Below are 27,849 nucleotides of genomic sequence, written 5' to 3' on the forward strand. Positions count from 1 at the left end.
TTGCAAGATAAAGAAATAATCATTTTATCGTGCATCAGACTATTTCATGGGGATGTCACAAAGGCAAGGAGCCTCATATAAAAATTGGAGGATGGGATGGGGCAGCAGAGGGGCAGCAGCATCCAAAGCCAGGGCCTCTCCAGCCCGAGGCCGCGGAGGACATCACCTTGGCCTGTGGCAAGATGAGTGGAGAAGGTTTTGGGCTGGACTTGGACCCTCTGACCAGCTTCCAGAGTGGGTGGGCTGTCAGGCCTGTGCTGGTTCTTCCTCGATCTGGGACAGTTTGGAGGAGGACGTGTCCAAGGAAGCTCCGTTTGCCTGTAGCTGAGGCTCCCTTTGGCGTTTGGGGGGCTGGTGGTGGTGGTGGTAGGGCTGGGCAGAGGTTACACCCTTCAGAACCCCAGCTGTGAGGAGCCCCCTGGCAGGTGGGAAGGTGAAGCCCGTGAATGGGCCCAGACCCTCTCCCTTCTTCCTGGGGGTAGTGCCCATCATACCAGCATTCAGCCTGGACCTCCTGTTCCCCTGGCTCTGGGGAGAGGACTTGGGGATGGGGGAGAGTGGCTCAGCCCTATCTCTGGAAGGGGAGGGGTCCCTGTTGCTCCCTTCGTCAGGGTCTGCCTCTGCCAGTGAGGGATGGTATTTTCCCTGGCGCTGAGCATATGGCTGCACAGAGCCCGCCAGAGGAGCAGTGAGCCCCGCTGGGCAGTTGTGGGGACACAGTCGGCTCAGCTTTCATCCACATCAGAGCCTGCCCGCCCCAAGATTATCCCCACATTCGAATGTGGCTCCAGCATCTCACTTGGTTTTGGCCTTCTCAGATGGACCCTGAGCAGAGAGCTTGGCTGGAGGCCAAGAGTGTTGACCTCTTCGTGAGGGAGCCGACACCAGGAGGCACAAACCACAGGCCTGGAGAGCTTCTGCAGGCCAGAGCCTGCCTTCTGAATCTGGGACTTGGATTCAGACGTTGAACCCTGGAGCCAAGAGCTTGGGTCTGAGAACCTCCAAAGGGGATCCCAGAGCTCAAGACCTCAAACCAGAAGCCTAGAGCCCCAATGTGGGGGAAGCCTGGAGCCTGGGCTGGCAGCGAGTCCCTTTGGTGGTTGGGAGCCCACCTAGAGGCAGTGGGGTCAGGCCAGGTCTTGCTGTGTGCTTGTCTTGCTCACAGAAGTTTGGACTGGGCTCCTGACGGTGTGGCTGCTGTGCAGGGCCAGGCCCGGGCAGCTGGTGCGATCTTGGGGGGACTCTTCAGTACCGTGGTCCCCAGGGGCAGGGTGCCTCCCCGCTGTCCGCCTTGTCCCTCAGAGCTCTGCCCTCAGGAACTGTGGGGGCTCTCGCTCAGCCTGTGGTCTGTGCCTCCAACTGCCTCGCGGCCCCTTTTCCTCCAGCAGAGCCCTCTCCCCAAGGCTCAGACCCAAGAAGACCTGCAGGTTCTGGGCCTTCAGGTGCAGGAGCCTGGAGGAGCCTTGGCTGGAGGGCGCTTGCGGCTCTGCCTCTGCATCTTGCTGCTCTGGGACCCGCTGGGCATTGCCCCCGCTGCTACAAAGTGGGCACGAACATCCCTGTCTTCTCCATCATCCAGTGAGATGGCCCAATATCGGGCCTAGAACGTAGTATTTACTCAGTAAATTGGGCGCATGAAATGGTTGGGAGAGGGCTTTCTTAAACGGCCCTTTCCTCTGTGTGTGTGTGAGCCATGTCCATTCCTAGTGTCACAGAGAAGCAGCTCTGTGAGGAGGAGGCTCACACGGGGCATCACTGCAGAGACCCTGCTGGGATCGCTGATCCAGGATGGCCGGCTGGACTCCTGCCTGGAAGGGACCAGGGAGTGGGGGTTTCCCTCTCTGAGGGGGAGGCCAGACAGGCTGGGCTCTAGGGTGGGACTGCAGCTTTCTCTTGCCCTCACCTCACCTGCTCTTCTGCCTGGAAGGTCCCACAGAAGTTGCACCTCCAGCTGCTCATGGAGGGCTGAAATGAACCCTCTGCCCTTGGCCTGGTATCTGCCCATTCCCTTTCCAGTGGCCTTGAGAGGACAAGGCTACCAGGATGAAGCTGCCAGGGGCCCGTGTGTATGTGTGGGGGCGCAACTTCCAGCGAAATGGCACTGATTTCCCCCACCACAGGGCTATCTCTTTCCCTAGATGGCGGTTGGTAGGCACGTGGCTGTAACACGCCTGCTACCCACTTTGAGTCCACAAGTGGAAAGACGGACACAGATAACAGCCGAGCGAGTGGTCAGCAGCAGCCACGCGTGGATAGCCGGAAGTACGAGCAAGGTCCCTTTGGTCATTGGCAGCCACGGAGGCCCAGGCTTCAGGGAGACCCCAGCTGGTGCCTTTGGGGTCGCCTGCCTGGTTTCGGTAATAAATAACATGAGGACCCAAAAACCAAACCAAAACAAAAAAATATCACCAGTATCTTTTGGGGTGGGTGGTGGGGGACTGTTTAAATTATGGGCCTTCCCCGGCTGCGAGGCGGTGCTGGGCGCGGGTGGGCGGCAGTCACCGGCACGTGTGCAGCTCCACCAGCCGCTGGCACTGCCGGCACTTGACGAAGCAGCACCAGTGGAACTTGCAGCTGCAGCGCTCGGCCAGCTCCACCTGTGCCGTGTGGAAGCCGCGGCCGCAGCACAGCAGCTCACAGCCGTCGATGGCCTTGGATGTCTTGTTGCACGTGCGGCCCCGCGTGCCCAGCACCCCGCTGCGCATGTCCTGCTCGCAGAAGTCCGGGCTGGGCTCCAAGTACACCAGGTCCTCGTCGGTGTGCGGCTTGAACTGCGCGTTGCGCGGCACCAGCGCCCTGGAGGAGCCCACACGCCGCGGCTCCACCTCGGTGGCACCGTCAAACTTCTCCTTCAGGGCGTGGCCCACCTGGCGGAAGGGCGGCACGGCCCGCCAGCAGGTCTTTACCTCGCAGGAGCCCGACACCCCGTGGCACTTGCACTCCACCCGCATGTGCGTCAGGATGGCCTGCACAGGACCGGCAGGGGAGAGAGCAGACAGGTGTCAGGGGAGGCTGTGGAGGGGCCGGAGGGGGCAGGGCTGGGGGGATGCCGCAGCATCGGAGAAGGATGCATTGCCAGGCTTCCTCTGTATTAAGCACCTACTGTATGTGTGGTGGGCGGGTAAGCTGTGTTGGGGGCAGTTAAAGAAGATACTGGCCCTGTCCTTGGGGCACTTACAGTTGCAGGGAAGAGACATTTTATTTTATTTTTAAAATACGTTTTCATTGGTTTTAGAGAGAGAGGAAGGGAGAAGGATAGAGAGATAGAAACATCGATGAGCGAGAAACATCGATCAGCTGCCTCCTGCACGCCCCCTACTGGGGATTGAGCCTGAAACCTGGGCATGTGCCCTGACTGGGAATCGAACCAGTGACCTCTTGCTTCATGGGTTGATGCTCACACCAACCAGGCAAGGGAGAGAGATTTTACAGGGCAGTGTCATATGAAACAGCAAGTGGCAGGTGACATGATGGGGAAGAACACATTTGCATTGAATCTGCACAGGAACCTTGAGTAGGTATCGAGAAGGCAGATGGTATCTGAGAGAAGCACATGACCTTTGCTATGACTCAGGATTCACATCCTAGTGTACTACCTGTTACGTATGTGGGGGGATGTATGCTGTGCAGGGCACCACTCACTGCTCCTGCCCCCTGCCTTCCCGGAGGTGCCTGGTGCCGGTGAGAGCCTGGACAGATGCTTTCTGAGTGGCATGTGGGTGGGAGAGTGTGTCAGGGACCTTCCCGAGTCCGCCCCCGCCCCTGGGTGATGGGGGCAGAAGAAATGCCACGCTACCTTCCTGCCGGCCTCATTGTTGTGGAGGTTCATGAGGGCCCGGCTGGACGAGGCCCCCTTGCTCCTCTCCCGCACGTCCACGAACGACTGTGAGAAGGCCACGCCATAGGCGATGTTGTCGGAGCATCCTGACCACTGGAAGCCTGGGGCACGAGGGCAGAAGGGGCCACAGATGAGTGACGGCCAGGCCTCTGCTCTCCCACTCATGCCTCCCCACCTCCCGCACTTACCCTGGGGGCTGACCCCGTGTACTGTCCGGTCACAGCCGCACTTTTCCAGCTCCCCACTGCTGCACGCCCGCGTCACCGCGAAGGCCACACCTGCTGAAGAGATGGCGTACACGAAGGCCGCCTCCCGAGTCCCTGTGGGCGGCAGAGGGAGGGCAGCTGGGTCCCGGGGCTCCTCCCCGCACCCTCCTTTTCAGAGGCGGAGGGTATTTGGGACCTGAACGCGGAGGCCCCTGGAGAGATCGACCTCCCATGGGCCAGGAGCGGCACTGCTGGCGATCCTTCTCCCCATGCGATGCTAAGTACACAGACTGCATGCCAGCATCCTGACGTGTGCTGAGCATGTCATCCTCACAGCGCCCGTGAGGTCGGCACTGCCGTGATCCCCATCCCACAGAGATCAGTCAACTCGTCCCTGGTCACACGGCGCCCGGTTGAGCAGGCAGACAGACCAGCGTCATCGCTGTTAGCTTCTGTGGGGTTACTGTCCTCAACGCCCCCAGAAGGCTAGTGGTGTTCACGTCGTCTCCGACAGAGGCTCAGAGAGGAGAACTGACTTACCCAGACGACAGGGCTGTGACGTGGCAGGCGGGACTGCCAGCCCATCGGGCTCCCTCTAAAACCCGAGTTCTTCTAGCACCTATTTCCCAGCTCCGAGGGGTCCCCTGCCCCTGGGTCCTGCCCCGGCCCTTCCTGTTCAGGCTGCGCTCATCCCTGAGTTCCTCTTGCTTCCTATCTCTAAGAGTAGATTGTAATCACAGTGGCCCCTCCTCTTCAGCTGGACCACTGCTACTGATGCCGGGCCCTCTCCCACTGGGCCCTTTATCTGTGCCCATTTCACAGATGGCACAGTGCAGGTTTGGGAAGGGGAAGTGATTTGGCCCTAGCACCCAGCGAGGAAATGATAGGAGCAGGACTCAGATGCAGTCCGTCCGCCTCTGGGCCTGTCTTTCCCTTCCGCCCAGGACTTCTTAGCGGTTCTATTTTGGTGCCTGCCCTCACCCCCTGCCTGAATGGGTGTTTTTATCCTCCTAGGAACTGTGCCTCGGGGGTGTAGCTTCTGTGGAGCCTCTTTCTGGGGTGTGGGTGGTGGGAGGGAGTGTGCCTGTGTGTGTAGTGCAAGTGTGGTGCGTGTGTGCATGGCTGGCCGGGAGGGTGACCAGACAGGCCCAGCTCCTCTCCTGGGCCCTGTGAGGGCCTCTGTGTGCCCGTGACTGTCCTTCTGTCTCTTGCTGGAGCGTCTGTGTCCGCAGGAGTGGAGGGGGCAGGTTTTGGCCCCGTGGTTGGCAATTACCTCTGCGACACCCAGGCCTGCGCTCTCGGCTGCCCTGGGGAGCAGTCGCCGTGGTCAGACAGAAACAATCACCTCCTCTGTGCCCGTGTCTGTGGACGGGCAGCAGAAAAAGCGGAGCTGGGGTGGGGGCAGCTCAGGCCCTGGTGGCTCAGGATGCCCTGTTCCCGGTTCAGCCCCTGCACTGGGGATACTGCCCACCCTCTGCCCTGCCCTGGCCATTTTGGGCTGGCATCAGGGGCCTTGGCTGGGGCCACGGGGGCCTCGACAGCCCGAGATGGAATCCTCTCCAAGTTAATCGAGGTTAATAGCAGGATCATGTTGGTTGGTTTTGTGCTGTGGCCGCCCAAAGAGAGACGACTTTAGTTTCTGGTATTTCTGGTATTTCCAGGCCTGAACCAGCACAATTCTTTGCCCCAAAGACCAGGGGGGAGGGAAAGCAGGAGATAGGGCCATGGGCCCCAGCTCTGGCCCGGCGTGGTCCTTTCTCCCTTGCTTCTCTGGGCTCTCAGGCAGCCTGGGCCCACCCCCAGCTCTAGCCTCACCACTTCCCTTGAGTGCTCCTGGCCCTGGGGTGCAGGGCGCCCTGAAAGGTTGCTCAGGGAAATCTCTGCCTCATTCCCCAAACCAATACCCACCTATCAGCCAGGACTCTGGGACCCCTTGCTCTAGCTTTGGGACGAGAATGCTATGATTTTCTCCGCTTGGGAGTGGGCCTGAAGGAAGAGATTCTGGAAGAAGGGTAATAATACAAAGAGCTAAAGCTTATAGGACGCACTGAGTGGGGAAGCAACTTGTCCATCAGGACCCAGCTGGGAACTGGTGGGACCGAAACTTGGACTCAGGCAGCCTGGCTCCAGGGCTTTCAACCTTGACATCATCCTGCCTCAGGGCCGGAGCCCCTGGGAATAAACACCAGCCACTCTCGCCCAGCTGGCATGGCTCAGTGGCTCAGCATCGACCTATGAACCAGGAGGTCATGGTTCGACTCCCCGTCAGGGCACATGCCCGGTTGCTGGCTCCATCCCCAGTGGGGGGCCTGCAGGAGGCAGCCGGTCAATGATTCTCTCTCATCATTGATCTTTCTATCTCCCTCTCCCTTCCTCTATGAAATCAATAAAAACAGATTAAAAACAACAGCAAGAGAACACCAGCCACATTCTTACCACCTCCCGCCTTCTTAGCACCTGAAACCAAGAGGGACTTCTTTAGGTCTACCCTTCGGTCTCACGTGCTGTAGGACAAGTGCAGTTCCTTTTGTGGGTTCTTTACTGGGGGTGGTGAGCAGCTGGCTGTGTTCAGCACAGGAGGCCCCAGAGGCCTGGGGCACGTGGCCAGGCCACCGTGCCCCTAAAGCCGGTGGCTGTGGCTCCTCCAGCTTTTTCTCACAGGCCCTGGGTCCCAGCCCTTTGACTCTACTGCTGCGGCCCCTCCCGGCTCCGCCTCTTTGCTGGGTGCCAGGCTGGAGCCTTGCTGACTAGTGGGCACCTGGCAGCAACTGCTGAGAGAGGAAATGGATTGCGGGGCGCCTGCGAGCACAGCAGAAGGGAGTTCCCAGCCACGTGGTAGATAACTGCTGCCTGGGCAGGGTTGGCCTGTTCCAGCTGCGGGGAAAGACAGTCCTGCTTTGTCCTCTGGGGACAGCAGGGCCGGCCCAGGGTAAGGCAGGACTCTCTCAGGTGCCAGCCCCGCCCTGCAATCGTCTTCTTTTTCCATAGAGCCATCTGCCCACCCCCCACCCCCCTTCCTTTCTTCCTGCTTTTGCTCCTTCCCAGGGCACCTCCTCTGCCGGCTCCACTGGTTTAAATTCTGTGTGTCCTCCCATCCTGCCTCAGTGCCATCTTTTCCAAGGTGCTAGGCTCCTTGGGGCTGGGAATCCAGAGTTGCCTTATGGATCCAGCAGTAGCTCCCCATTCTGAGGGCACCGGGGCCTTTGCACATGTTATCTACAGCTCACAACAACCTTAGCAACCAGCTCTGCTCTCCAGAGGAAAAAGCGAGGCTCAGTGTCCTGTCTGGGGTCCCCCAGCCAGTCCGTGGCCCAGAGGGAATTGGAACAAGACCTGTGCTCTTCTGGGCACATCACCTGCGATGTCTCTCCCAGGTGTCGGAAGGAAGTGCATCCTGGCAGGAAGGAGTGTTTGGAGGAGAACCAGACGAGGCTGAGTTGGTCTGGAAAGGAAGCCTTGGGCATGGTGATCCCCCGGCACCAGGCGGTGTCCTGATGGAAGTGCCATTCCCAGCATAACTCACATGTTCCCAAAGCAGACTCAGTGGGGGTCCTGGGAGGTGGGCAGGACAGGCCCTGGTCTCTGAGAAAGACATTACTCTCCATTCTCTCCTCATCCCTGCTCCAGCCTGCCTTTCCAGTTTTCTGCTCTCTCTTTATTAAAAAAATGTATATTTTTTTATTGATTTGAGAGAGGAAGGGAGAGGGAGAGAGATAGAAACATCAACAATGAGAGAGAATCATTGATTGGCTGCCTTCCCCATACCCCCATCTGGGGAGTAAGCCTGTAAACCTGGGCATGTGCCCTGACCAGGAATCAAACTGTGACCTCCTGGTTTATAGGTCAACGTTCAACCACTGAGCCACACCGGCCAGGCTCCTTTGCTCTCCTATCTGCAAAAACTCACTTTTTCTTGAGATCAACCTGTGCTGAGTCCTGATTCTATCACCTCCAGGAAGCCTCTTTGGATTCAAGAGGTGATGTAGGACAGGGGAAAGGGGAGAGGCCTTGGGGCTGGGCCAAGCTGTGTGGAGACCCTAACTAGTGGTGTGACCTTCCTCTCTGAGCCTCCTTCCCCAATTGGAACATGGGGAATCTTGCTGCCCGCAGGCCAGACCCTGCACTTCTCCCGCACTTCCTCCCGGCAGGCATTGCGCTCCCTGGCCTGTGCCTCGCCATCAGGATGGGGTCGCAGACTGTTTTATCTGCTAAGGGTCCTGTGTGTTTATCTGGCCTCTGCAGCCAGACTCAAAGCTCCTGGGACCAGGCTGTTCCTCACACTTCTCCTCCAGCCCCCAGCACAAGGCTGGGCACAGAGTGGCCCCTCACAGCTGCTTGGAGACAGGGTGGGGAGGGGAAAGAGCAGGGCACTTGCCAGGCAGGCCTGAGATGGAGTCCTGGTGCTGCCCCCCGCCTCCCCCTCCTGCATGTGAGCCGTCAGCTCTCTGCCCATAGAATGGGGCTGTTAACAGCACTGACCTCGTCAGCTGGTTCTGGAAATCTAATCGGGTAAAGTAGGGACCGTGCTTGGTCTAGTCCCTGGCACATAGTAAGTGCTCAAGACACAGTAGCTATTGCGAGGCTTATTGTTGGGTGGTTAGTGCCACTTTATCATTTGCAAACAAATGTCGGTGGGGCACGCACACTCTGGAGGCCAGTCAGCTGACCATGTCTTTGCCTTTGGGCTAAAGGCTTCCTTAGGGCAGAGACCCTTCTTTCCTGCTGCTGCCTGGCCACACCGTTACTGACCACCTGCGGTGAGCTAGGCCCATGCGAGGCACCGGGGCTGCGGAGGTGAATTCACCCTCAAGGAACTCCCAGTGGCAGAATGTCCCATAAATTATCTGATGGCTCCGTAAGGCTGGCCTGAGAGGTCACCAGAAGGAAGGCATGGTCTCGCCCTCCTTAGGTCCAATGTCATGCAAGTATTGAGGACAAATATGAGCATACGGGTTTCAGTGAGTCACCGCCCCAGACTGAAATGCATTTACTTCTTCCCTTTTTTTTTAAAGCTTTTTTTTTTTTTTGTAATATATGTTTTGTAATATATGTTAATTTCAGAGAGGAAGGGAGAGGGAGCGAGAGAGAGAGAAACATCAATAGTGAGAGGGAATCATTGATTGGTGCCTCCTGCACGCCCCCTACAGGGGATTGAGCCCACAACCCGGGTATGTGCCCTTGGCCGGAATCCAACCTGGGACCCTTCAGTCCACAGGCCGACGCTCTATCCACTGAGCCAAACCGGCTAGGAAAGCATTTACTTACTAAATCCAGTCCGAGGCTACAGCCAGTAAGGTGTCCTAGATGATGTTAGATGTGTGGGGATGGAGAGATGGGCCTGATTTTGAATCTTCTCTTTGCTAGGGCCAGTGCACCACATCCCCTCCCAGCCATGGCAGCCAGAGCCTGAGGGGACTCAGGGCTCTCTGAGTCCCTTTTCCAGGACAAGAACTTGATGAAGGTCACAGAGAGAGATGCAAAGAGGCAGGGGAGGCCCGGGCTGTCTGCAGATGGAGGGGAGCAGGAGAAGATGGGGCTGTCTGCAGATGGAGGGGAGCAGGAGAAGATGGGGCTGTCTGCAGATGGAGGGGAGCAGGGGAAGATGGGGCTGTCTGCAGATGGAGGGGAGCAGGAGAAGATGGGGCTGTCTGCAGATGGAGGGGAGCAGGGGAAGATGGGGCTGTCTGCAGATGGAGGGGAGCAGGGGAAGATGGGGCTGTCTGCAGATGGAGGGGAGCAGGAGAAGATGGGGCTGTCTGCAGATGGAGGGGAGCAGGGGAAGATGGGGCTGTCTGCAGATGGAGGGGAGCAGGAGAAGAGGAGTCTGTGCGCCTTTCCAGCCCTCTCCGCCCTGCTCAGGGCAACCTCCAACCTTCGCGGACTCACCCTTTTCAGTCATTCAGCAAGTATTTCTCAGTTACCTGCGGTGCAGGTGCTGCTCTGGGCATCAGGATGAAGCAGTGACTAAAACTCGGAGGCCATCCCTCATCTGGCCCTTAATGCCTGCTCAGCCAAGAACTGCCACTACCTGCCCCCATTCCAGGCTTCCCCAGACACTAATTTTACCAAACTTCCAGTAGATTTAAGGCCTAGAACACACAGTTTGGCCCTAACTTATACACTGTCCTCACCAGTCACCATTAGTTCACCATCTGTCTGGCCTCAGTAGGTCGGAGGCAGGGTGGCTGCCGCTGCTGGGGGTCGGGAGAGTGCAGGCTTGGAGGCTGGGAAGCCTCAGGCAGTGAGAGAGCCCGAGGGGCATCTCTGTGGGAGCCTGGGAGCCCTTCAGTGGCATTATCTCGCTGAGTCCTGACGGGAGGCCCAGAAGGTTGGTCTGGGATTGTCCCTGTTTTACAGGGAGCAGGACCGCCAGGCCTGGGGACAGAAGGACTTCCCCTGGGATGTCACAGCCAAGAGTCGGCAGGTCCTGGAGCCCCTCGCTCAGCTGTGAAACGGGAACAATGCTGCTCACGCTCGGAGTCAGTGCGATCTGATGCGGGCAGCATGCAGCAGGCCCTCAGCAACCCGGGGCTCCTGGCTCCGGGGGCCATCTGTCAGCTGTGGCCTCTCCTGGGTCTGAGGTCACGACCCCGGCCAGGCAGCTCATGAATGCGGTACTGGCCAAGCCCCCCAATTCCCAGAGCTGGGGGCTGTGAGGGAGGCCGGCCCGGGCCGGCTGCTGCTGCCGCCGCAGCCAAAAACGACAGCAGCTGGTGATGACGGACGGCTCTTCTCGGGTCAGGGTCTCCACCAAGTGCTGCCACGCATGATGTCACCGAATCTTCTCGACGACCCATGAGGTAAGCGCACCTGCCGGGCTCACTGACAGGTGAGGACGCCGGGCCTCGGGGAGTGAAGTCACTGCTCAAGGTCATCAGCCCTGCACCTTCTGTGAGCAACACTGAGCCCTCGGGATGGACAAGTCCCTTCTCTTGTGGGGCCACACGAAGGCTTTTCCAAGAGGAATTTTACTCGGGAAGAATATGAAAGACACAACAGTGAGGAGATGGATGGAAAGGAAGACAGACTCCCGCAGACACGACTGCCCGGGGTGCTGGGCCTGGCGGGAGGGTACCCTGCCTCAGCCCCGAGGGGACTGGACGCTCCAACTGTAATCCGGAGCAGGTCCCAGCCACGCCCGGTCGGTTCTCAGTGTCTTCCCAAACGTCTGAGCCAGGGCTGGGCCCCCTCCTTAGCTCCCGTCACAAGCACAGGCGAGGAATGGGGTCCCTCCCGGCTGCAGGCCAGCACTGACCCCTGCCTGCCTTCCTCTGCCCCTTCCAGTCCCTGCCCTGACCCGCATCCTGTCATTGGGAGACCCGCATGGACTGTCCCTCTGCTGCATCCAGGCTCGGCCACGTGCTGGGTACCACCCTGGCCTTGGAAGAGCTGGAGGCTTAGGGACGGGGCGTGGGGTGGGGAGACAGGCCCACAGTACAGTCTACAAGGTGTCACGAAAGCACGTGAACACCAATGGTTTAAACAAAAGTGTGCGTGTGTGTTTTGAGAGCGAGAGAGGGAGAGAGAGAGAGAGACAGAGAGAGAAACTGATAAAGGCAAATGGGTTAAAAATTCTTTGTCCTGTTTTTGCAACTTTTCTGTAAGTTTGACATTATTTCAAACAAAAAATTATTTTTTTTTAAAAAAGGGAAAACCCAAGCGTGAACAAAGAGTTTCAGGGCCAAGAAGGAAAAGCAACCACCTGCTTGCGGGGCTGGGACGCCTCGGGGAGGGACCTCCTGAGTTGGCGGAGAAAGAGGGCTGCGTGTGGGGGTAGAGGGCACAGCATGTGCAAAGGCCTGGGGTCTGAAAGGGCCTGACACCTGCTGATCTGCCCGTGAGTCCACCCCAGGCAGCAAGCACCTGCCGGCCAGAGCAGCTCCCCCTGCTCAGGGCCTGTTATTTGAGCCTCGTATCTGGGCCTCATCACTCAGGCAGCCCCGGCCCTCAGCAGTGGCACCGTCATCCCGGGAAATCCTCCGCTCTCTGGATCTCGGCTTCTCCGGGCAGCAGTGTCCAGCCATGCCAAGCACGACCGTGCCTGTTTGGCCTCTGCCAGCTCCCGGGAGAATGGCTTCCAAATTTCTATCACAGTTGGTTTCCAACAACATCCACACGGTTTGCCACAAGCCCAGCAGCCCACAGGTGCCAAGACAAAGGTTGGCCCAGGCAACGCCTTCCTGCTGCCCGAGCACGTCACGGGGCCCCAGGGGCTGCGGGAGGCTCCGGAGTGTCAGTTTCACGCTCAGGAAGTAGAGGAGCGGCAGCTGGTTCACGGCACTTCCTCGAGGGCAGGCCTGACCCGCTGGCCTCTCAGGGAGCCTTCCAGTTAGTCGCAGGGGACGTTCCCTCTGCCCCGGCCCACGGTCCTTTGGCTCAACGCCCTCTTCTATTCCTGGTCTCCGCGGAGGGCTCGCCTTCTGGGAACGCTTTCTCTGAGCCCAGCCCTGGCCAGGGGAGGGTCCACCCTGCGCTCCCACTCCTGTGTCCCCTCCATCCCAGTGTTTTCTCACGTGGGTACGAGCGACACCCTGGAGCAGGATTTTGGGGCCCGAGTCTTCCTAGTTCTGCGACTTTGGGCAAGTTACGGAGCCTCTGTGTGCCTCCGTTTCTTCTGTAACACGGAGGCCTATTTTGTAACCAAGGGCCAGGTGAGTTAAAACACTTCCAACAGCGTCTGGTCCCCAGTTAGCGCTATCGGCGTGCAAGCCACCGCCCTCCTGAGCTGCGGTTGACTGGACGGAGAGCCGAGGAGGGCCGGCGCTGGTGCCGTTTATCCCTGGGTCTCAGGGCCGGGCAGGGCGAGGCTCTCAGTATGGGTGGTCAAAGGTTCAGGTGAGTGAGACCGGCTTGCCTACGAGAGGCTGAGTGCCAAGGGCTGGGGGTCGGGAGCCCAGGTCTGAATTCTGATTCTGCTGTTCACTCTCTGAGGGGCCTCCCTGAGCCTCACTTTCTTCCTTTGTAACCCAGGATGGCAGCTCCAGGGCTGCAGGTGCTGCCCACCCAGCATGAAGAACAGCCGCCTCCTCTGACGGCCACCCCCCTTCCCCCCGCCCCCGCCCGCCTCCCCGCCTGGATCACGCCTCCATCGGCACCCTATGCCCTCGCTGCAGCAGGGCGCTGTTTTTGCTTGACAAGTGACTGACTAGTCCGGCCACTGGCGAGTGTATCATTCCCCACGCAAGGAAATGGCCATCTCTCCCGGGGTCCCCCGGCGGAGGGCCCACACCCCGCGCTGCCCCCAGCACCCCCGCGAGCCCCTCCCTCACCTTGCGTCACCACCTTGCCGAAGACGGGCAGGGAGTCGAGCGTGGAGCAGTTCCAGCGCCGGTTCCGGAACTGGTACTGGCACTCCTCGATGGCGAGCTGGGCGCCGCGGCGCACCGAGTCCATCACCTCCAGGTTCCGCTTGCACATCTGCACCTGCCGCTGGATCAGGCCCTTGAGCTTCTCGCAGGTCTCCTCCTCCGAGATGCTCCCCACCGAAGACAGCTTGGCCAGGTACCTGGGGAGAGGGTGGTGGGGTGGAATGAGATGCAGAGCCTCCACCCCGCCCCCTCCGTCCACTCCCAGGACGAGGCCATGCCCAGCCCAGGTCTCTGGGAGCCGACTTCTCCCACCCTGGGGCCTGGCTGCCCGCTTCTGTCTGGATCCAGTGACAGGCCCTCTGGCCCGGCTCTTGGGGCCGGAGGCGGGAAGTGTTGTCTCCCATGACAAGGCCTCTGCCTCAAGTTGGGCAAAGCAGGCCGAGCCCCCATGGGACCGGGGTGGTCCCAGCTCTTGGGCCCCCACCCCTTCCTGCTGAGATGCCTGCTAGCTGGGAGTCTGCTCTGGTGTCTCTCTGTCCCACCCCCATGGCCCCCACCTTCTGGCTGCAAATCCCAGATCCTCACTGCCAGCCACATCCAGGGCCACCAGATGGAGACCAGCATCTGAGCTGCAGCACGTGGGGATGGGGCAGTGAAGGCAGGCAGGGTGGGGGTGGCCAGAACGCAGGCCAAGAGGGTGCTGTGCCCAAGGTGACATAGATAGCAAGTGCCAGAGCCGAGCCTCAAGCTCCTTCAAACCCCACGGCCTTCCTCTTGCCCGTCCTCGGAAGGTTCTAGGAAGGGCCTAGGAAGGCTCTGTCTCATCTAATGAGAGACACTGTATGATCTTGACCAGGAAGCAAGGGGGCCGGGAGCAAGACACAAACATGCTCCCGAGGAAGGGAAAAGGCCCTGTGAGGAAGAGGTGATCCCTCTCTCACGGGAAGGAGGCGTGCATTCACTGAGCACCTACTAAGTGTCGGCTATGTTTCAGAGGCAAAGTCACTGGCTCAAGGTCACCCGGTTTGTAGGGATGGACCTGATTGGAGCCCAGGTGTGGATGTCCGCATGACGTGTGCTATAACTGCTGCCCTTCAGCCCACCCCCCACCCCAGGTGTCCCTGCCACACAGTAGGTGTACAAGTGGCAGTCTAATGATGGGAGGAGCGGTGGTGGTGTCTCTGGAAAGCCCCCTCTCCTCTCCCTGCCTCCCTTTCCCACCTGCTCAGTGAGAGGCCCATCTTCTCACCTCCCAGGCAGGGCGGCCTGGGGTGCCTGTTGGGTTCTTGGGGGAGCAGCAGATCACAGAGAACCACAGACTGAAGGAACATGCCCAGACAGGGGGTCTGGTTCAGACCCCTCATTTCATAGGTGAGCACAGAGAGGGAAAGGAGCCTTCCCACGGCCTCCCAGGAGAAAACTCAGACCCTGGCTGTACTCTCAGCCTCAGCCACACGGACCTGGGGCTCAGAGCAAGAGAGACAGTGTCCTCCCGCCACCACCTCTACGGGGAACCCTTGGCCAGCAAACCCGGTCGGGGGAGCTGGCTGGGGTGGAGGTGAAGATGCTGTTGCATCCTACAAGGGAAGCCACAAGTTTCCTGTCCAAAGAAGATTTAGAGGGGAAGGTGACCATGTTGGGGATTCATTTTCCCCATCTGTAATGCGGGGAAGATACCACGGCTCCTGGCCAAGCCAAGAACTGTTGTCAGAGGCAAAGGGGATCTTGTAGTGGAAGATGGCCTGATGCGAACCAGAGGCTACGGGGCAGGAACTCAACAACCATTTGCGGAATGAAGGAGGGAACTGTTGAGTGGTGACTGCATAGAAAAGTACACAGAAAGCCCTGTTAAAGTATGGGACATTTTTATGATGATGATAATAAAAAGAGTGAAATTTTTTTGTATGTTAAATATCCTCACCTGAGGATATTTTTTCCATTGATTTTTAGAGAAAATGGAAGGGAAGGTGGGGCGGGAGGGGGGGGGGGGAGAGAGAGAGAGAGAGAGAGAGAGAGAGAGAGAGAGAGCGCAACATTGATGTTACAGGGATACATCCATTGGTTGCCTCTGAGCCTGCAAGCCAGGTATGTGTCCTTGACTGGGCATCGAACCCGAGACCCTCTCGTGTGTGGGCTGGCACTCTAACCACTGTGCTTGCTGGCCAGGGCAAAAAAAAAAAAAAAAAGTGAACTTTATGGCACTAGTGAGGGGGCTAAGTACTTTACTTACATTATTGCATCTAGCCTCTCAGCCAGACAACAGCTCTCATTTCAGAGAGGAGGACACTGGGGCACAGACAGGTCAAGCAATTCGCCTTGTGCGCAAAATCACAGGGAGTGAGAGGTGGAGCCAGGACTCGAACCTGGTTTTGCCTGATTTCAAAGCCGTTGGTAGAGACATTGTGGCTCAAGGACTAGAACCGACAGCAGCGGGCAGAAGCTGCTGGGAGCTGGGCTCGTACACCCTGAGGATGACAGCCACGGTGCGGCCGGCCAGCACTGCCTGTCGCTGCGCTCCCCATCCTGGAGGTGTGCGAGCAGCAGCTGGGTTCTATTTGTCAGGCATGTGGGTTGGACCAGGGTGATGGTTTTCAAACCTGGCTGTGCATCGAAACATTTGTGGGTTTGCTGAAAGCGCAGGTGCCTGGGCCCCACTCCAGGTGGGCATCTGGGCTTTTCACACGTTCCCAGGGAGGGGCAGCTGTGAGGCCAGGCTGGCACTGGCCTGCAGAGCCCTTTAGGGGAAGCTCCTGGGTAGCCACTGGGGGTGCTTCCTTCGCAGTCGGAAGGAGATGTGCTCTGGGACCCACTTGCCTCCTCTCTGCAGCAGCAGCCCCTGGCTGTGGGGCCTGCCGGAGTCTGGCTTTTTATCTAGAAGTGGAGATAACGGTTCCTGTCCCAGAGGGCTGCTGGGAGAAACTAATGTGATTTGACGTGGCTGCTGCATCTGGTTCTGAGCTGGGCACACTGTGGGTGCGCAGTGACTGTGAGGATCTCCCCCTTCCCTGGCAGCACGGGCGAGAGGGAGGTGGGTGGTCCCGGCTGAGGCGGTCCGACCTCAGGGCCTCCCCGTCCTCTCTACCAGGTCCTGCCTGGCGGATGCACAGACTGGCAGTGTCCTGGCAGAAGCTGAGTCTCTGAGGACACAGGGCAGGAAGATGGCTGAGGGGCAGGGAGAGGATGCATTTGGAAGGGGAGGGGACCACTTGGCTCCTCAGTGCGGGGCCTGCGTGCCCCCCTGCCTCTGCCAGCTGAGAGAAGGGGTCCCCTAAGCAGCTAGTCCACCTGGCACTCTTGGCCTGCAGGGGGCGCCAAGAGCCCGGCTACTGGCTGTGGGCCAGGTCCAGGTTTGGGAGGCCAGGGGCGAGGGGACAAGAAGTTGGGCTTCCAGTTGGATCCTTTCCTGCTCAGACCCAGGGCTGGCCTCTTGGAGAAGGGTGGGGGTCCCTATGTCCTCGGTGACATGGGGGACCAGAGTTGGCCTGTCCCCATCTCCACCTGTGCTCCCCCTGCATGGAGCCAGGGGCCAGGTTGGACTGCTGGGTCCTGGCTTCTGGTGAAGGGAGGTTCAAGGCCAGGGGTTGTCTGGGCAGGGGGAGCAGGATAGGGAGGCCTGGCTGAGCCACCCACCCCTGTGTGACCTTGGGCAAGTCCCCGCCCCTCTCGGAGGCTGTCTCCCTGTGGGTACACTAAGCCGGTGTGTCTGTGTGGCCATTCCCACTGTCAGAGCTGGCAGCTCTCCTTCTACGGACTGGGATGGGGGGTTCCAAGCCTCGAAGGCCTCCTGACAGATGGAAGCTCTGCCGTTGAACAAGACGTGAGACGGACCGGAGAGGCCTCCCACCCCCTCCCCTAGGCTCAGGGCTCCGCGAGGGGAGATGGGCTGAAATAACAGTAGTGGGGATTTAGGGGTGAGCTGCTAGGCTGCCAGGGCCGTGAGTCACTGGGACAGCTTCCAGGAAGAAGCTGAGAAACCTCTTCCGTTGAGGAGTGTCTCTGCCCCCGTGGCTGGCACCAATGCCCACCACCCCTGCCTTTATCTGGCCCAGCAGCTGTCCCCTTCCATGCCACAGGAGGCACAGCCCCACCCCCCACCCCCACCCCCACCCAGGCTCTCCCAGAGCCCAGTGTCTGGCCTGGGAAGCACTGGGAGCCGGAGCTGGAAATGGAGTTGGAAATGAGGTGGAGAGAGTTAGGACCCTGGGCATCCCCGGCCATCCCTGCATTTCTTGCTGGTTCTGGTATCCTTAGGGTGCCTGGCTTCATTTTACAGATGAGCAAACTGAGGCCCGAAGAGGTGTGGTGACTCACTCAAAGTCACACAGCTAGCGGACGGCAGCGTTCGGAATACAAACCCAGCTCTGCCTGGGACCTCTCTGTTCCCCGTCCCCTGGTGGTGGGTCTGCCCCGTGGACAGCTGCAGGGGGGTGAAGCCACCCTCAGTGTCATGTCCGGCCCAGGCTCTCCTCAGCGCCTAGCACAGGGTGCAGCACACAGGAAGCGTTGAATAAAAACGTGCAGCTGCACAGAGGGCTCTGTCCTGACCAGGTCCCCCTGCTCACCTCCTGGCAGAGGACTCAGGGGAGGGATGAATGGAGTGTGTGAGGCTGAGGGACCGCCATGGAGACAGCTTTTGCCTTTCAGTTTGCCGAGGGCCTGGAGGCCCTGAGGGGCCCACCTGGTCCTGGGGACCTCAGGAAACCCCTCTGTGCACCTTAAGGCGGCTCAACCTTTCCCCCAGAGACACCCATGCCACTTGCTGACCCTGGAGCTGGGCTGGGCTCAAATGTCGACTGCACAAGCCATTTCTGGGGGAGACAGAGAGCCTGGGCATGATCAGTCTTGGCTGCCGCTGGGCTGGGCGGCCTGCGGAGAGCCTTGACCATCCCTGCTTCTGCTCCGGGCCTAGCTGCATTGCCCCGGTTTAGGCTTCTTCCTGCCACTGCTGAGTACAGGCTTAGCAATTTGCCACCTGCTGCCCCGGCCACCCAGGACTCTAGCCACAGCCGTGCCATCGATCAGGTTACCCCACCATCCCAGGCTGCCCCTGCGGCTGCTGCCAGCCAGCTCATGCCCCATCTTCTCAACCGGGGGCTGCAGGTCCTTCAGGCTCCTCCCAGGAGGCCCTCCCCGCGCCCGGCCCGTGCCTGCAGCCTGCAAGGCTGGAGGGCCCTGGCCCTGCCAGGGAGATCAGATCCTCTCGGCCACCTGCTGTTTTCATTAGAAACTAAAATTAGCTGGGCTTGTCCCAAGCTTTTCCAGGTTTGCTTGCTTTTTAAAAAATATATACACATTCCTGGAGGAAAACCCGCACCTCTCGGACTCCTCCCAGCTCTGACTCTGCGCGTCCAGAGGAGAGGAGACGGGAAATGGCTGGGGTGTGTGGGAGGCCAAGCAGATCAGTGTCATGGGTCCTGGCCCTGCGGGTGTCCAGGCGGGGGCTGGGACGCTGGCCCAGGCCTCTCTGCCCCCTCCCTCTGGCCTCCCTGCCTGCTCGGGCCGCATTTAGAGCCTCCTCAGGAGCGGTCCTGCCTGCAACACCAGCACCGGGAGGCGGAGGGCCAAGTGGGAGGGAGGGGGAGCCTGGGGGAAGCAGTGTGCTTGCTGAACAGCGAGCCACCTTGGGAGACACGGGCCGATGAAAGCAACAGTGACATGGAGCCCGTCCAGAACTGTGATCCCCACCCACCACACCCCCAACTGTTCAGAGCTTTGAACGTTTCTGTACCCATGGTCTTAGCATCCCGCTGGCCTCTCCCTTACCCCCCCCCACCCCCTCCCTGTCCCCGACACCCTTCTCCCTCAGCGTGGTAGTCAGTGTGGCACATGGTGCAAGGGAGATGGCCAGGCTGGGTCAAATCCCACCTCTGCGATACTTGAGGCAAGCTAGTGAACATCGCCGAGCCTCAGTGTCTCCATCTACAGAATGGGGAGAACAGCGGTGCTTATCTCGGGAGGCTCAAATGAACGAAGGGTTCACGTAGCAGGCGCTCTTCCCCTGTTGGCAGCATGATTATAGTATCATCATTACTAGAATGTTTACTATCATCGTGAGCGTCATCACCTCCATCTCAAAGCCTCCTCATGGCTGGAGCCCCTGCTGGACCCCTCAGCAAAGGAAGCCAGCTCTGCTCACTGGTCTCCTTTGCTTGGCTCCGTCAGCTCTCCTAGTCCTGGGTTCCTGACACCACTTTTTTTTTTCAGCTGAACACACTTAGGGGAAGACACACTCCCATCGGGAATAGTGGGTCGCTTCAGCCTCGGTCCCAACTGCAGACTTTGGACAGAAACTCCAGACGGAGCAGGTAGAGTTGAGGAACCTGTTTTCCCGGTGTTTCTGGGCCATCAGATGGATCCTCAGGGCTGGGAGTATGAGGGATGGGATGGGGGCGATGGTGCTGTTAGGAGCTGGGGACTCGGGGTGAGGAGGACAAGCTCAGGTGTGCCCGGGGCATTTGGAAACGGTGTGAAGGACTAGATGACGGGAAGAGAGGCACCTGGGGTCCCTGTCACTTGTGCTCTTCAAGCAATAGTCACGTGCTTTCATGTATCCTTACTGCATCCATGTCGGGGTGTCCAGGGGGTATTATCCCCTCCGTTTTACAGATTAGGAAACTGAGGCTCAGACACCTGTGTTCAAGGCCATGCAGCCAGTCAGAAGTGCTCAGGCTGGACTTGAAAATAGGTCACTCTGGCTCCTAAGCCTGGGCCAGCCGATCGGGGTCCAGAGGTGGCCCATGTCCAAAGGCATGATGGTTTGGCACCAGTGACTGGAGGGCGTGGCTCCATCTTCCACTGACGAGCCTTTCCAGCGCCCACAGCGAAGGCGCGGGGCTGCTCAGGAGTGAGGGTCCTGGGGGGGTGGGGAGATGTCTCGGTGGGTGCGTGGCTGCCTGGACAGCATCTGGGACTGTAGTCTCTGCAGCTTGTGGGGCCATGAAAGAAGTTGCTGCCGCTGGCCTGAAACCCTTGGAGGGGCAGCCAGTGAGGAGGGCGGGCCTTGGAGAGACTCCTAGTGGTCGTGGGGCCGTGGGTGCTGCCCATTTTAGCATAACCAGCGTCCTCAATGCCCAGGCCCAGTTCTCTTGGCTCCGAGCGCATGTCCTCAGTTGGGGGGAGATGATGGCCTCCTCTGGAGTGCAAGTCCCCACTCCTGTACCCCAGGGCACTACCCCCCTCTTCCTGTCTCCTGGGATTCCTGGCTCCCTTTTCTCCCATCCCCAGAAGACTCAGCACCTCCATTTCCTGTCTCTTGGCTTCCCAGTTTCCACTCCTCCCATTAACCTGGTGTCCCTGCTCCTCACATTTCATTCCTGAGGGCTCTGTGGCCCCCCACTTCCTGTTTGAGAGATGACCCCACTCCCACATTTCCCTTTCACAGTATTTTTTTCCCCCAGGGGAGCTGGTGGCTGACTCAGGGCTAGGAAGTGGCCACTCAGACTTGAGCCTGGATGACCCCAGGGCTGTGCCAGAAGGTACGAATTTTCCTTCTCTCCCTGGGGCAGGGGTGTTTGGGGCAGGTGAGTGGGTGTCAAACTGAGGCACTTGCGGACCTTGCTTGGCTCCTAATTTGCCAGCAGAGAGCTTCTCCCTCGCAAAGACCTGCCCAGCCCTTGTCCAGAGTGCCTTCCTCGCCCTTGTAGCCACTGACCCGTTGATCTGTTCTCCCTGGTTCCACTGAGGGAGCCTGGGGGGGGGGAGCGGGGATGGGTGAAACCCCAGCTGAGCTGTCCAGCACCGGCCTCCTGGAGTGAGGCTCGTACCCCGGCGGCTCCAGGTTTCTAGTGAGTTCCCTTGGCCTTGATGGATCCCTTCTAAAGGCCCAATCCTGGGAGACCCTGTGGTCAAACCCGTACCTCCACCCCAGTGGGCAGATGGGAAAACCTTGGTTCCTTTCTTGCCCCCGTTGCTCACCACCTGCTACCTCTGGACCACTATGAGTGGAGATGGTGACTGGCCAGGGGTGTGGGGCTGCAGGGCTGCTTTCATCCGCTGCAGGGAAGGTCCTGGAAAGGCAGGAGACCGGGGATGGAGTTCCAGTGCTACCACTAATGTGCTGTGTGACCCCAAGCGCCCTGCACAGAGCCTGATGGGTGGATGGAATGAGTCTTGACAAATTAGTGCTTGCCGTGAGGGAATGGGGCACAGCAGGCCCCCCCCTGCGTAGAGGCTCAGTGTCTGGGGAGGGGCTGAGCGGACCATCCCCGAGAGCCCCGCTCACTCCGATGGCTGCGATTCTGTCCCCTCTGCCTGGGGTGCCAGCACCGCGGGGCATCCTTGATCAAGAGGAATGCCCAGCAGTCTCCAGCTCCCCGGGCAGAGTTCCTGGGACCCGGTCCTGTGTGATGGGACGTGTGAGCAGAGAGAGAAATAGGGTCTGAAAGGACCATTCAGAATCACAGCAGAAAAGAGGCCCCTCTGGTCTCATCAGCAATTTCCTGCTGCTTCTAATGGGCCTCTGCACCGCTCCCTCCTGAGCTGCGAGCTGTCAGGAGGCTCTTCCCTCCCCAGACACATCCCTCCCGCTTTCCACCTCCTCCCCCCTCTTCTCAGACCAGGTCCCCTCCACTGCCGGGGTTCTGACTTGGCCAGGGAACTCTTAAAGATCCATTTCAAGTTTTCCAGGAGATGAGGGGAGGCGGAGAAGGGCTCGGATGGGGAAGGGGAGCTGGTGGGGTCACGGCAGGGAGCGAGCCTTCTCCTGGGTTTGGCTGAATCACAGAAGAGGCAGTTCAGGACTCAGAGATAAAAACCTGGCAACTCCTGTGGAAATCTGGACAGCAACCACGGGTCGCAGCGTGGCCTTCCAGCGGAGTTTGCCGAGCAAAGCAGCGAGGCTCTCGCGGGCGTGTTTGGAGTGGGGGTGACTGGAGGGGCCAGGGGCGTGCAGCTGTCGCCCTCATTGGTGGTTCCCTGGCCAGCTCTGTGCCAGGTTGGCTCAGGCCAAGCCTTTCTTCCCAGAGGGAGGAACGAGGAGAGGAGGCTTGGTGCAAATGCTCAGCTTTCCAAACGCACCCACGGGGCCCGAGTTGGGCGAGTTTCAACAGGTTTGGGGAGCACCGTCTTGTCAGATGCTTGCTGAGTTGCTCAATTGCTAATCCAGGGTTGAGGGAAGAAAGTCAAGCCATAGCAGACAGCTGGGTTGTGACTGCCGCCTGAGCAAACCCCAGGGGCAGAGCCTGGTCCCAGGGGCCCTGCCGTGGAGGGCGAGGGGGAGACCGCGCTAGCCTGGCGCCGAGGGGCGTGCCCTCACTGGGGAGCTGAGGCCAGAGCAGCAGATCTGCTGGGTGACAGCCACACTTCCTGACACCCACTCTGGCACATCTTAGCATCACCTGAGGCTCAGGCAAGTGGAGCAGAACCTCCCTGCTTCTTGAGGTCTCTGAAGACAGGGCACCATCTGACCACAGCTGAAAGCGCTCTGGAGGGAACAAGCCCTTCTTTCCTTTACCCATCACATGGTGACCGAGCCCCGACCGCACGTCAGACGCGTGTCAGGCACTCCGAGGGCGCCCGGCGGTGCTTATGCCACACCTAGGCCCCCAGATGTTTATAACCTCGCAGGGGCAGCAGCCACACTGCCGGGTGGTAGCTGTAGATGATACAGAATAGTTGCGGGGATAGAGGCAGGGGATGAAAGACCCGGAGGTCTGAACATGTGAGAGTCAGTCAAGTTGAAGTCCTGCTTCTGACTTGCAGAATGTCCTTGGGGAAGTCACTGCTCTTCTGGCCTCCGAAGTGGGACTGAAAAGAATACAGTCTCCTTCCGCTGAACAGGGCAGGGGAAGAGGTGATGTGATCCCACTAGGGTCATGCGTGTGAAAGTGCTTTGTCAACCCCTGATTCTCAACCAGGGGTGAGCGTGCTCTGCTGGGGACAGTGGGCAATGTCTGGAGACATTTTTGGCTGTCATCTGAGTGAGGGGTTCCTACCGGCTTCTGAGTGGGTAGAGGCCGGGGATGCTGCAGAATATCCTACAATGCACAGGACAGGCCCTACATATCAATGGGGTGACTTGAGAAATCCCAGTGTCAGCTGTAAAGGGCTGCTGTGATTGCGACTCAATGCCCAGAGCCCTTAAGATAGTGGTTCTCAACCTTCTGACCCTTTAAATACAGTTCCTCATGTTGTGACCCAACCATAAAAATTATTTTCGTTGCTACTTCATAACTGTCATGTTGCTACTGTTATGAATCATAATGTAAATATCTGATATGCAGGATGGTCTTAGGCGACCCCTGTGAAAGGGTCGTTTGATCGCCAAAGGGGTCGCAACCCACAGGTTGAGAACCACTGCCTGAAGAGGAGCTCCAAGGGGACAGGTTTTTACTATTTAGAAGGGAGAGAGGTATCCTTTCCTGCGGGAGACTCAGGGGAGACAGGCCACACCTTTACCTGTGGGGCTGGCACTGACACCTGGGCTGGTTCTGTGCACACCTGGCCCAGCGAGCTGCGCCGGAGTGCCAGGCCTCACTCTGCCCTTGGCCAAGGGAATCACATAGTCCGCCGGGCAAGCAGATGCTCAGAGCTTGGCTGGGAGGTGTGCACCTGTGGGGAGTCAGATCCAGTTGAGCCACGTGATGCCTCCCCCGGCGGCACCGAACGCCTGTCCCAGCCACAACTCCTCCGGCCAGCAGGACTTGCCTGAGAGCCTGGCCGGGCCTCCCTCCCTCTCCGAGGCTCTTGCAGGGGCCCTGGTCGAAGAACAGGCCGGTGGCAGCCTAAACTCCCACCGCAGTGTCCTATGTAACATCACAGGACCCGGACAGAATAGCCTGGGGTAAACAGGGCTTGGGAGCAGTAGCCTGAAGGCCTGTTGTCTCCATTGTCCCTGTAAATAGGGACACGACTCCCGTCTCACTGACAGCAGCCCTCAGCTTCCAGCAGCAGCCAGGCCATTGCCTTCGGTGTGCCTGGTGCAGTGCTCAGATGCTGCATGCGTGGCCTCTCTCTTGCCTCACAAGCCCCCAAGCGTGGCTGCCATTTTGCAGATGAGGAACCTAAGGCTCAGAGAGGTGGAGTAAGCTGTCCAAGGTCACTCAGCTGGTCAGTGGCAGAACCGGGAAGGAACTGTGGGCTACCTGTCATCTCAGAGACCCAGTTCTGGCCACACTGCTGGACTGTATTTGAGTGCAGCACGGGCTCCCTGCCCTCGCCTAGCAGGTCTCTGCTAGGGCCCCGGCTCAGTGCACCACTGCTTTCCCCCAGTAAATCCACAATAGTGAAACCTCAACTCGTCTGTTCTCCGACTCTTCCCAGTACTTCCACTTGGGGTTCAGTCCTCTGCTGAGGACTGCAGCCCAGAGGATGGAAGAGCCCCATCCAAGGACCCCGGAGCTGGGACTGGAACCCCAGTGTCCCAACTCCCAGCACAGCCCTATTGCTCGGGGGGAACATTTAGAGCCGTTTCTGAGCCCAAGTCTGTGGCAGCGTCCAGGCCATCCGCCGGTGGACTGTTTTCATCCGTCCGTCCATCCCTCCCTCCCTCAGTGGTGGGAGCTGCCACAAGCTGTCAGCTCACTCCGGGTGCCAGACACAAGCCTAATCAACAGCTTCCAGCTTCTCCGGGCTTGCCCAGGCCGCAGGCTGCGGAGCCTCCCCGCTCCAGGCTTCCTCCTGTCCGACAGCTGCACGCAGCGGGACACCTGGCCTCCCTGCCAGGCCTTCGGAGACAACACACAGCACCGGCTTCTGCACCAGCCAGCCAGCCGCCCGGGACTGACGCCCGACTCCAGGTACCAGGAGGGGGGTGGCCAGCCAGGCCTTGCCCCTCTGAGAGCCACCTCCGGCGTGGCTCACACTTGAAGGACGGTGCCAGCCACCATGCCTGCCTGCCTGAAGCTTTTCCTTCTAGAAGCAGCTTTTGTATCAGCTCCTTCTGCTGTTGAGGAGCTAGGTGACTCTGGGCAATTACCTCCCTGATCCCCAATTGTCTCATCTGTGAAATGGGATTCAGGTGTTTCAGGGTTGAGCGAGTACAGTAGGAGCTATTGTAATTATTATTCTTATTGTCACGATTCTAACCTCCAGGCCAAGTGCCCCGCTTCGTGACTGCTCTGGCTCTCACGTAACCCTTTCCTCGGCCAGCAACAGTACATACACTGCCCCACCCATTCGTGGTTTTGCCTGTATCTTGTCTTTCTCCCTAGACCCCAAGCTCCTAGAAGTCCAGCGATGGAGGGTGATAAATTCAAGGCAGATGACCCAGTCTTGGATGTGCCCAGAGATCTCTTCTCCATCACAGCCTCTCTGGTTGGGTTCGGGTCCTGGGGAGCCCCCGCTCCTTCTGCCTTGGGTTGAGCAGAGACCCTTGGCTCGAGGCCCGAAGTCCAGGGTGGAGCAGGCATGAGCGGGGTCATCCAGAGACCGCTCTGTGGCAACCTGAACCATCACTGTCGCAGAGAACAGGTTTGCCAACCTTGCTTCTCCCTCCAGGCCGCCCTCCTCACCCCGCCCCCCACGGCGCCAGCACCAGAACTGAGCTGTTGGAATTCCCCACGGTTTGCGTGACCCAAAGCTGGGACCGGGATTTTGGGCTTTGATGTGACACCACCTGGGACACACTGGTTCAACCCTGGAACGGCTCCAGAGAAGGGGCTATGTCACTGCCTGGGAGTCAGAGCACCTGGGTTCAGTTCCTAGCTCCTGGGGCCTCAGTTTTCGCATCTGTAAATTGAGCCCAAACACTAGATGCTCTTCAAGGACTTTCCACGGTGGATGTCACTCTTTCCCCCGAAGGCCTGGGTCAGACCCTGGAATCACCCCTTCTCTCTCTGCCCTTTCGTGACTATGCTGGGCGGTCAGACCCCGTCCTCACTCTTTCTGATGCGCACGCTCACTGTGGAGCCCAGCTCGGAACCAGTGCTTTCAAGAGTCAGCTCCAGGGACCCCAGGCTCCCCCAAGTCCAAGTCAGCTCCCCACCTCAGCTCTGTGATTCAGACCCACTCAGGGGGCTGGTCTGCAGGGGGGCAGTGGGAGGACATGGTTTCTGTACACTGTGCCACTACCCCTGAAGTGTTAATCAAATTAAAGCTCCAAGAAAAACAAAAGCTCTGCAGCCACTTCAGACGGCCTCAGCGTCCTCGCTCCCAACAGCTGGGAGAATTCCACATCACCTCCGTCCCCCAAGCCCTGGGTGGCTCGGACCCCAACGAACACTCTCTTCCCGCCTGCAGGGCCCGGACTGGCCGAAATGACCTCATAGCAACAGCCACTGCACACTGGGGGCAATTTCACGGGAGATATTTGTTCTCTGGTCTTGATGCAGAGAGAATTTTTTCCTCTCCCGCCGTCTCCATGGAAACCCCAGCTACACTGTTGGCTAACCCCCTTCCCACCTCATGCTTTTCAGATCAATACTGGAGCCCGGCTCCCCACCGGCTGCCCACAGAAGATGAGGGCAGCGCTCTGGGCCAGGGTTAAGCCTGGAACCTGGGGAGTAGTCACTGAGGGGGATGGAGGAGTCAGGGTCCTCTTGCTTCCCTGTGGACTCACTCAGCCAGGCTCATCCCTTTAGACACCCCACACCTCTGTCCCTTCACAGGGAGTCAGGCCTCCGCAAGAGAAGGACAGACACCAGCCGACACCAGGCGAGACACCGAGAAGTGGGGGGCTGTTGTCGTCCTTACGGGCTCCACTTTGTTTCTTCCTGCCCCGGGGAGGACCAAGGCTGGCCAGCGCCGGCCACGGGCTCTCGGAGGCCCTGGGTCCCGGTCCCTTCTCTCCGTCTCTCCCTGGCTCCCGCCCCCCAAGCGGGAACAGGTCTCTGCACGCCTCCAGCCCAGCCCGCAGCGCGGCGCGCGGAGCTCGATCCTGGACGTCTCAGGATTAACCTGCTACGAGGACCCGGAGTCCTTCGCGGTGATGGACTTCCTCGGGGACCTGTCAGCTCGGCCCGGGCGGCACCCCGCGCCCGACAGCCCCATCCCGGGGTCCGCCCCGCGCTCGCACCCCTCGCGCTCTCCGGCGCCCCACGCCAAGCCGCCTATGGGTGCGGACGCCGCTGCCGCCACCCCTGTCGCCTCTGGGCTGGGAGCGGAGCGGGCAGCAGGGGTGCCCCGAGGGCGGCCGGGACGGAGGAGAGCGCGAGCCAGCCTTACGCCCCGCGGCCGAGACACCTGCCGGGCGCCCCAGCGCCCGCCGCCCCGCCCCGCCCCGCCGCCCCCCGCCCGGCGCAGCCAGGTCCCGGTCTGACTTACAGCCAGTTGCTCGCGGCGGCCGAGAAGACGGCGAAGACCAGGAGGCGCAGCGAACGCAGGCAGGAGCGGGGACTCATGGTGCCGCCGCGGGCGCCCGACCCTGGGCAGCGGCTGCGGCCGCGGGGGGCCTCCCGTCGGGGCGGCAGGTGGGCACCCCACGGGCGGCCTGGGGTGCGGCGCCGGGCGCGGGCCGGGGCGCGCGGCGGGGCTCTGCCTCCGTGCCTGCCGGCAGCCCTGCCCGCTGCTGCGCCCGCTGCCCGGCGCGGACCAGACTGTCAGCGCCGCCCCAGAGCCGGGA

At 59.7% G+C, this 27,849-nt stretch overlaps 1 protein-coding gene across 1 annotated transcript; it reads right to left on the bottom strand.

Moving 5' to 3' along the window:
• WNT4 (Wnt family member 4) lies at positions 1 to 27,849 on the bottom strand. The gene is made up of 5 exons (XM_036350959.1): positions 27,552 to 27,849; positions 13,314 to 13,549; positions 4,027 to 4,158; positions 3,797 to 3,939; positions 1 to 2,966 (listed from the first exon to the last, which is right to left on the bottom strand). Exons 1-5 carry the CDS (start codon positions 27,626 to 27,628, stop codon positions 2,499 to 2,501), a joined length of 1,056 nt encoding a protein of 351 aa, XP_036206852.1. The 5' UTR covers positions 27,629 to 27,849; the 3' UTR covers positions 1 to 2,498.

This window comes from Myotis myotis, unplaced genomic scaffold (genome assembly GCF_014108235.1).
Source record: "Myotis myotis isolate mMyoMyo1 unplaced genomic scaffold, mMyoMyo1.p scaffold_m19_p_2, whole genome shotgun sequence".
Classification (NCBI taxonomy): domain Eukaryota; kingdom Metazoa; phylum Chordata; class Mammalia; order Chiroptera; family Vespertilionidae; genus Myotis; species Myotis myotis.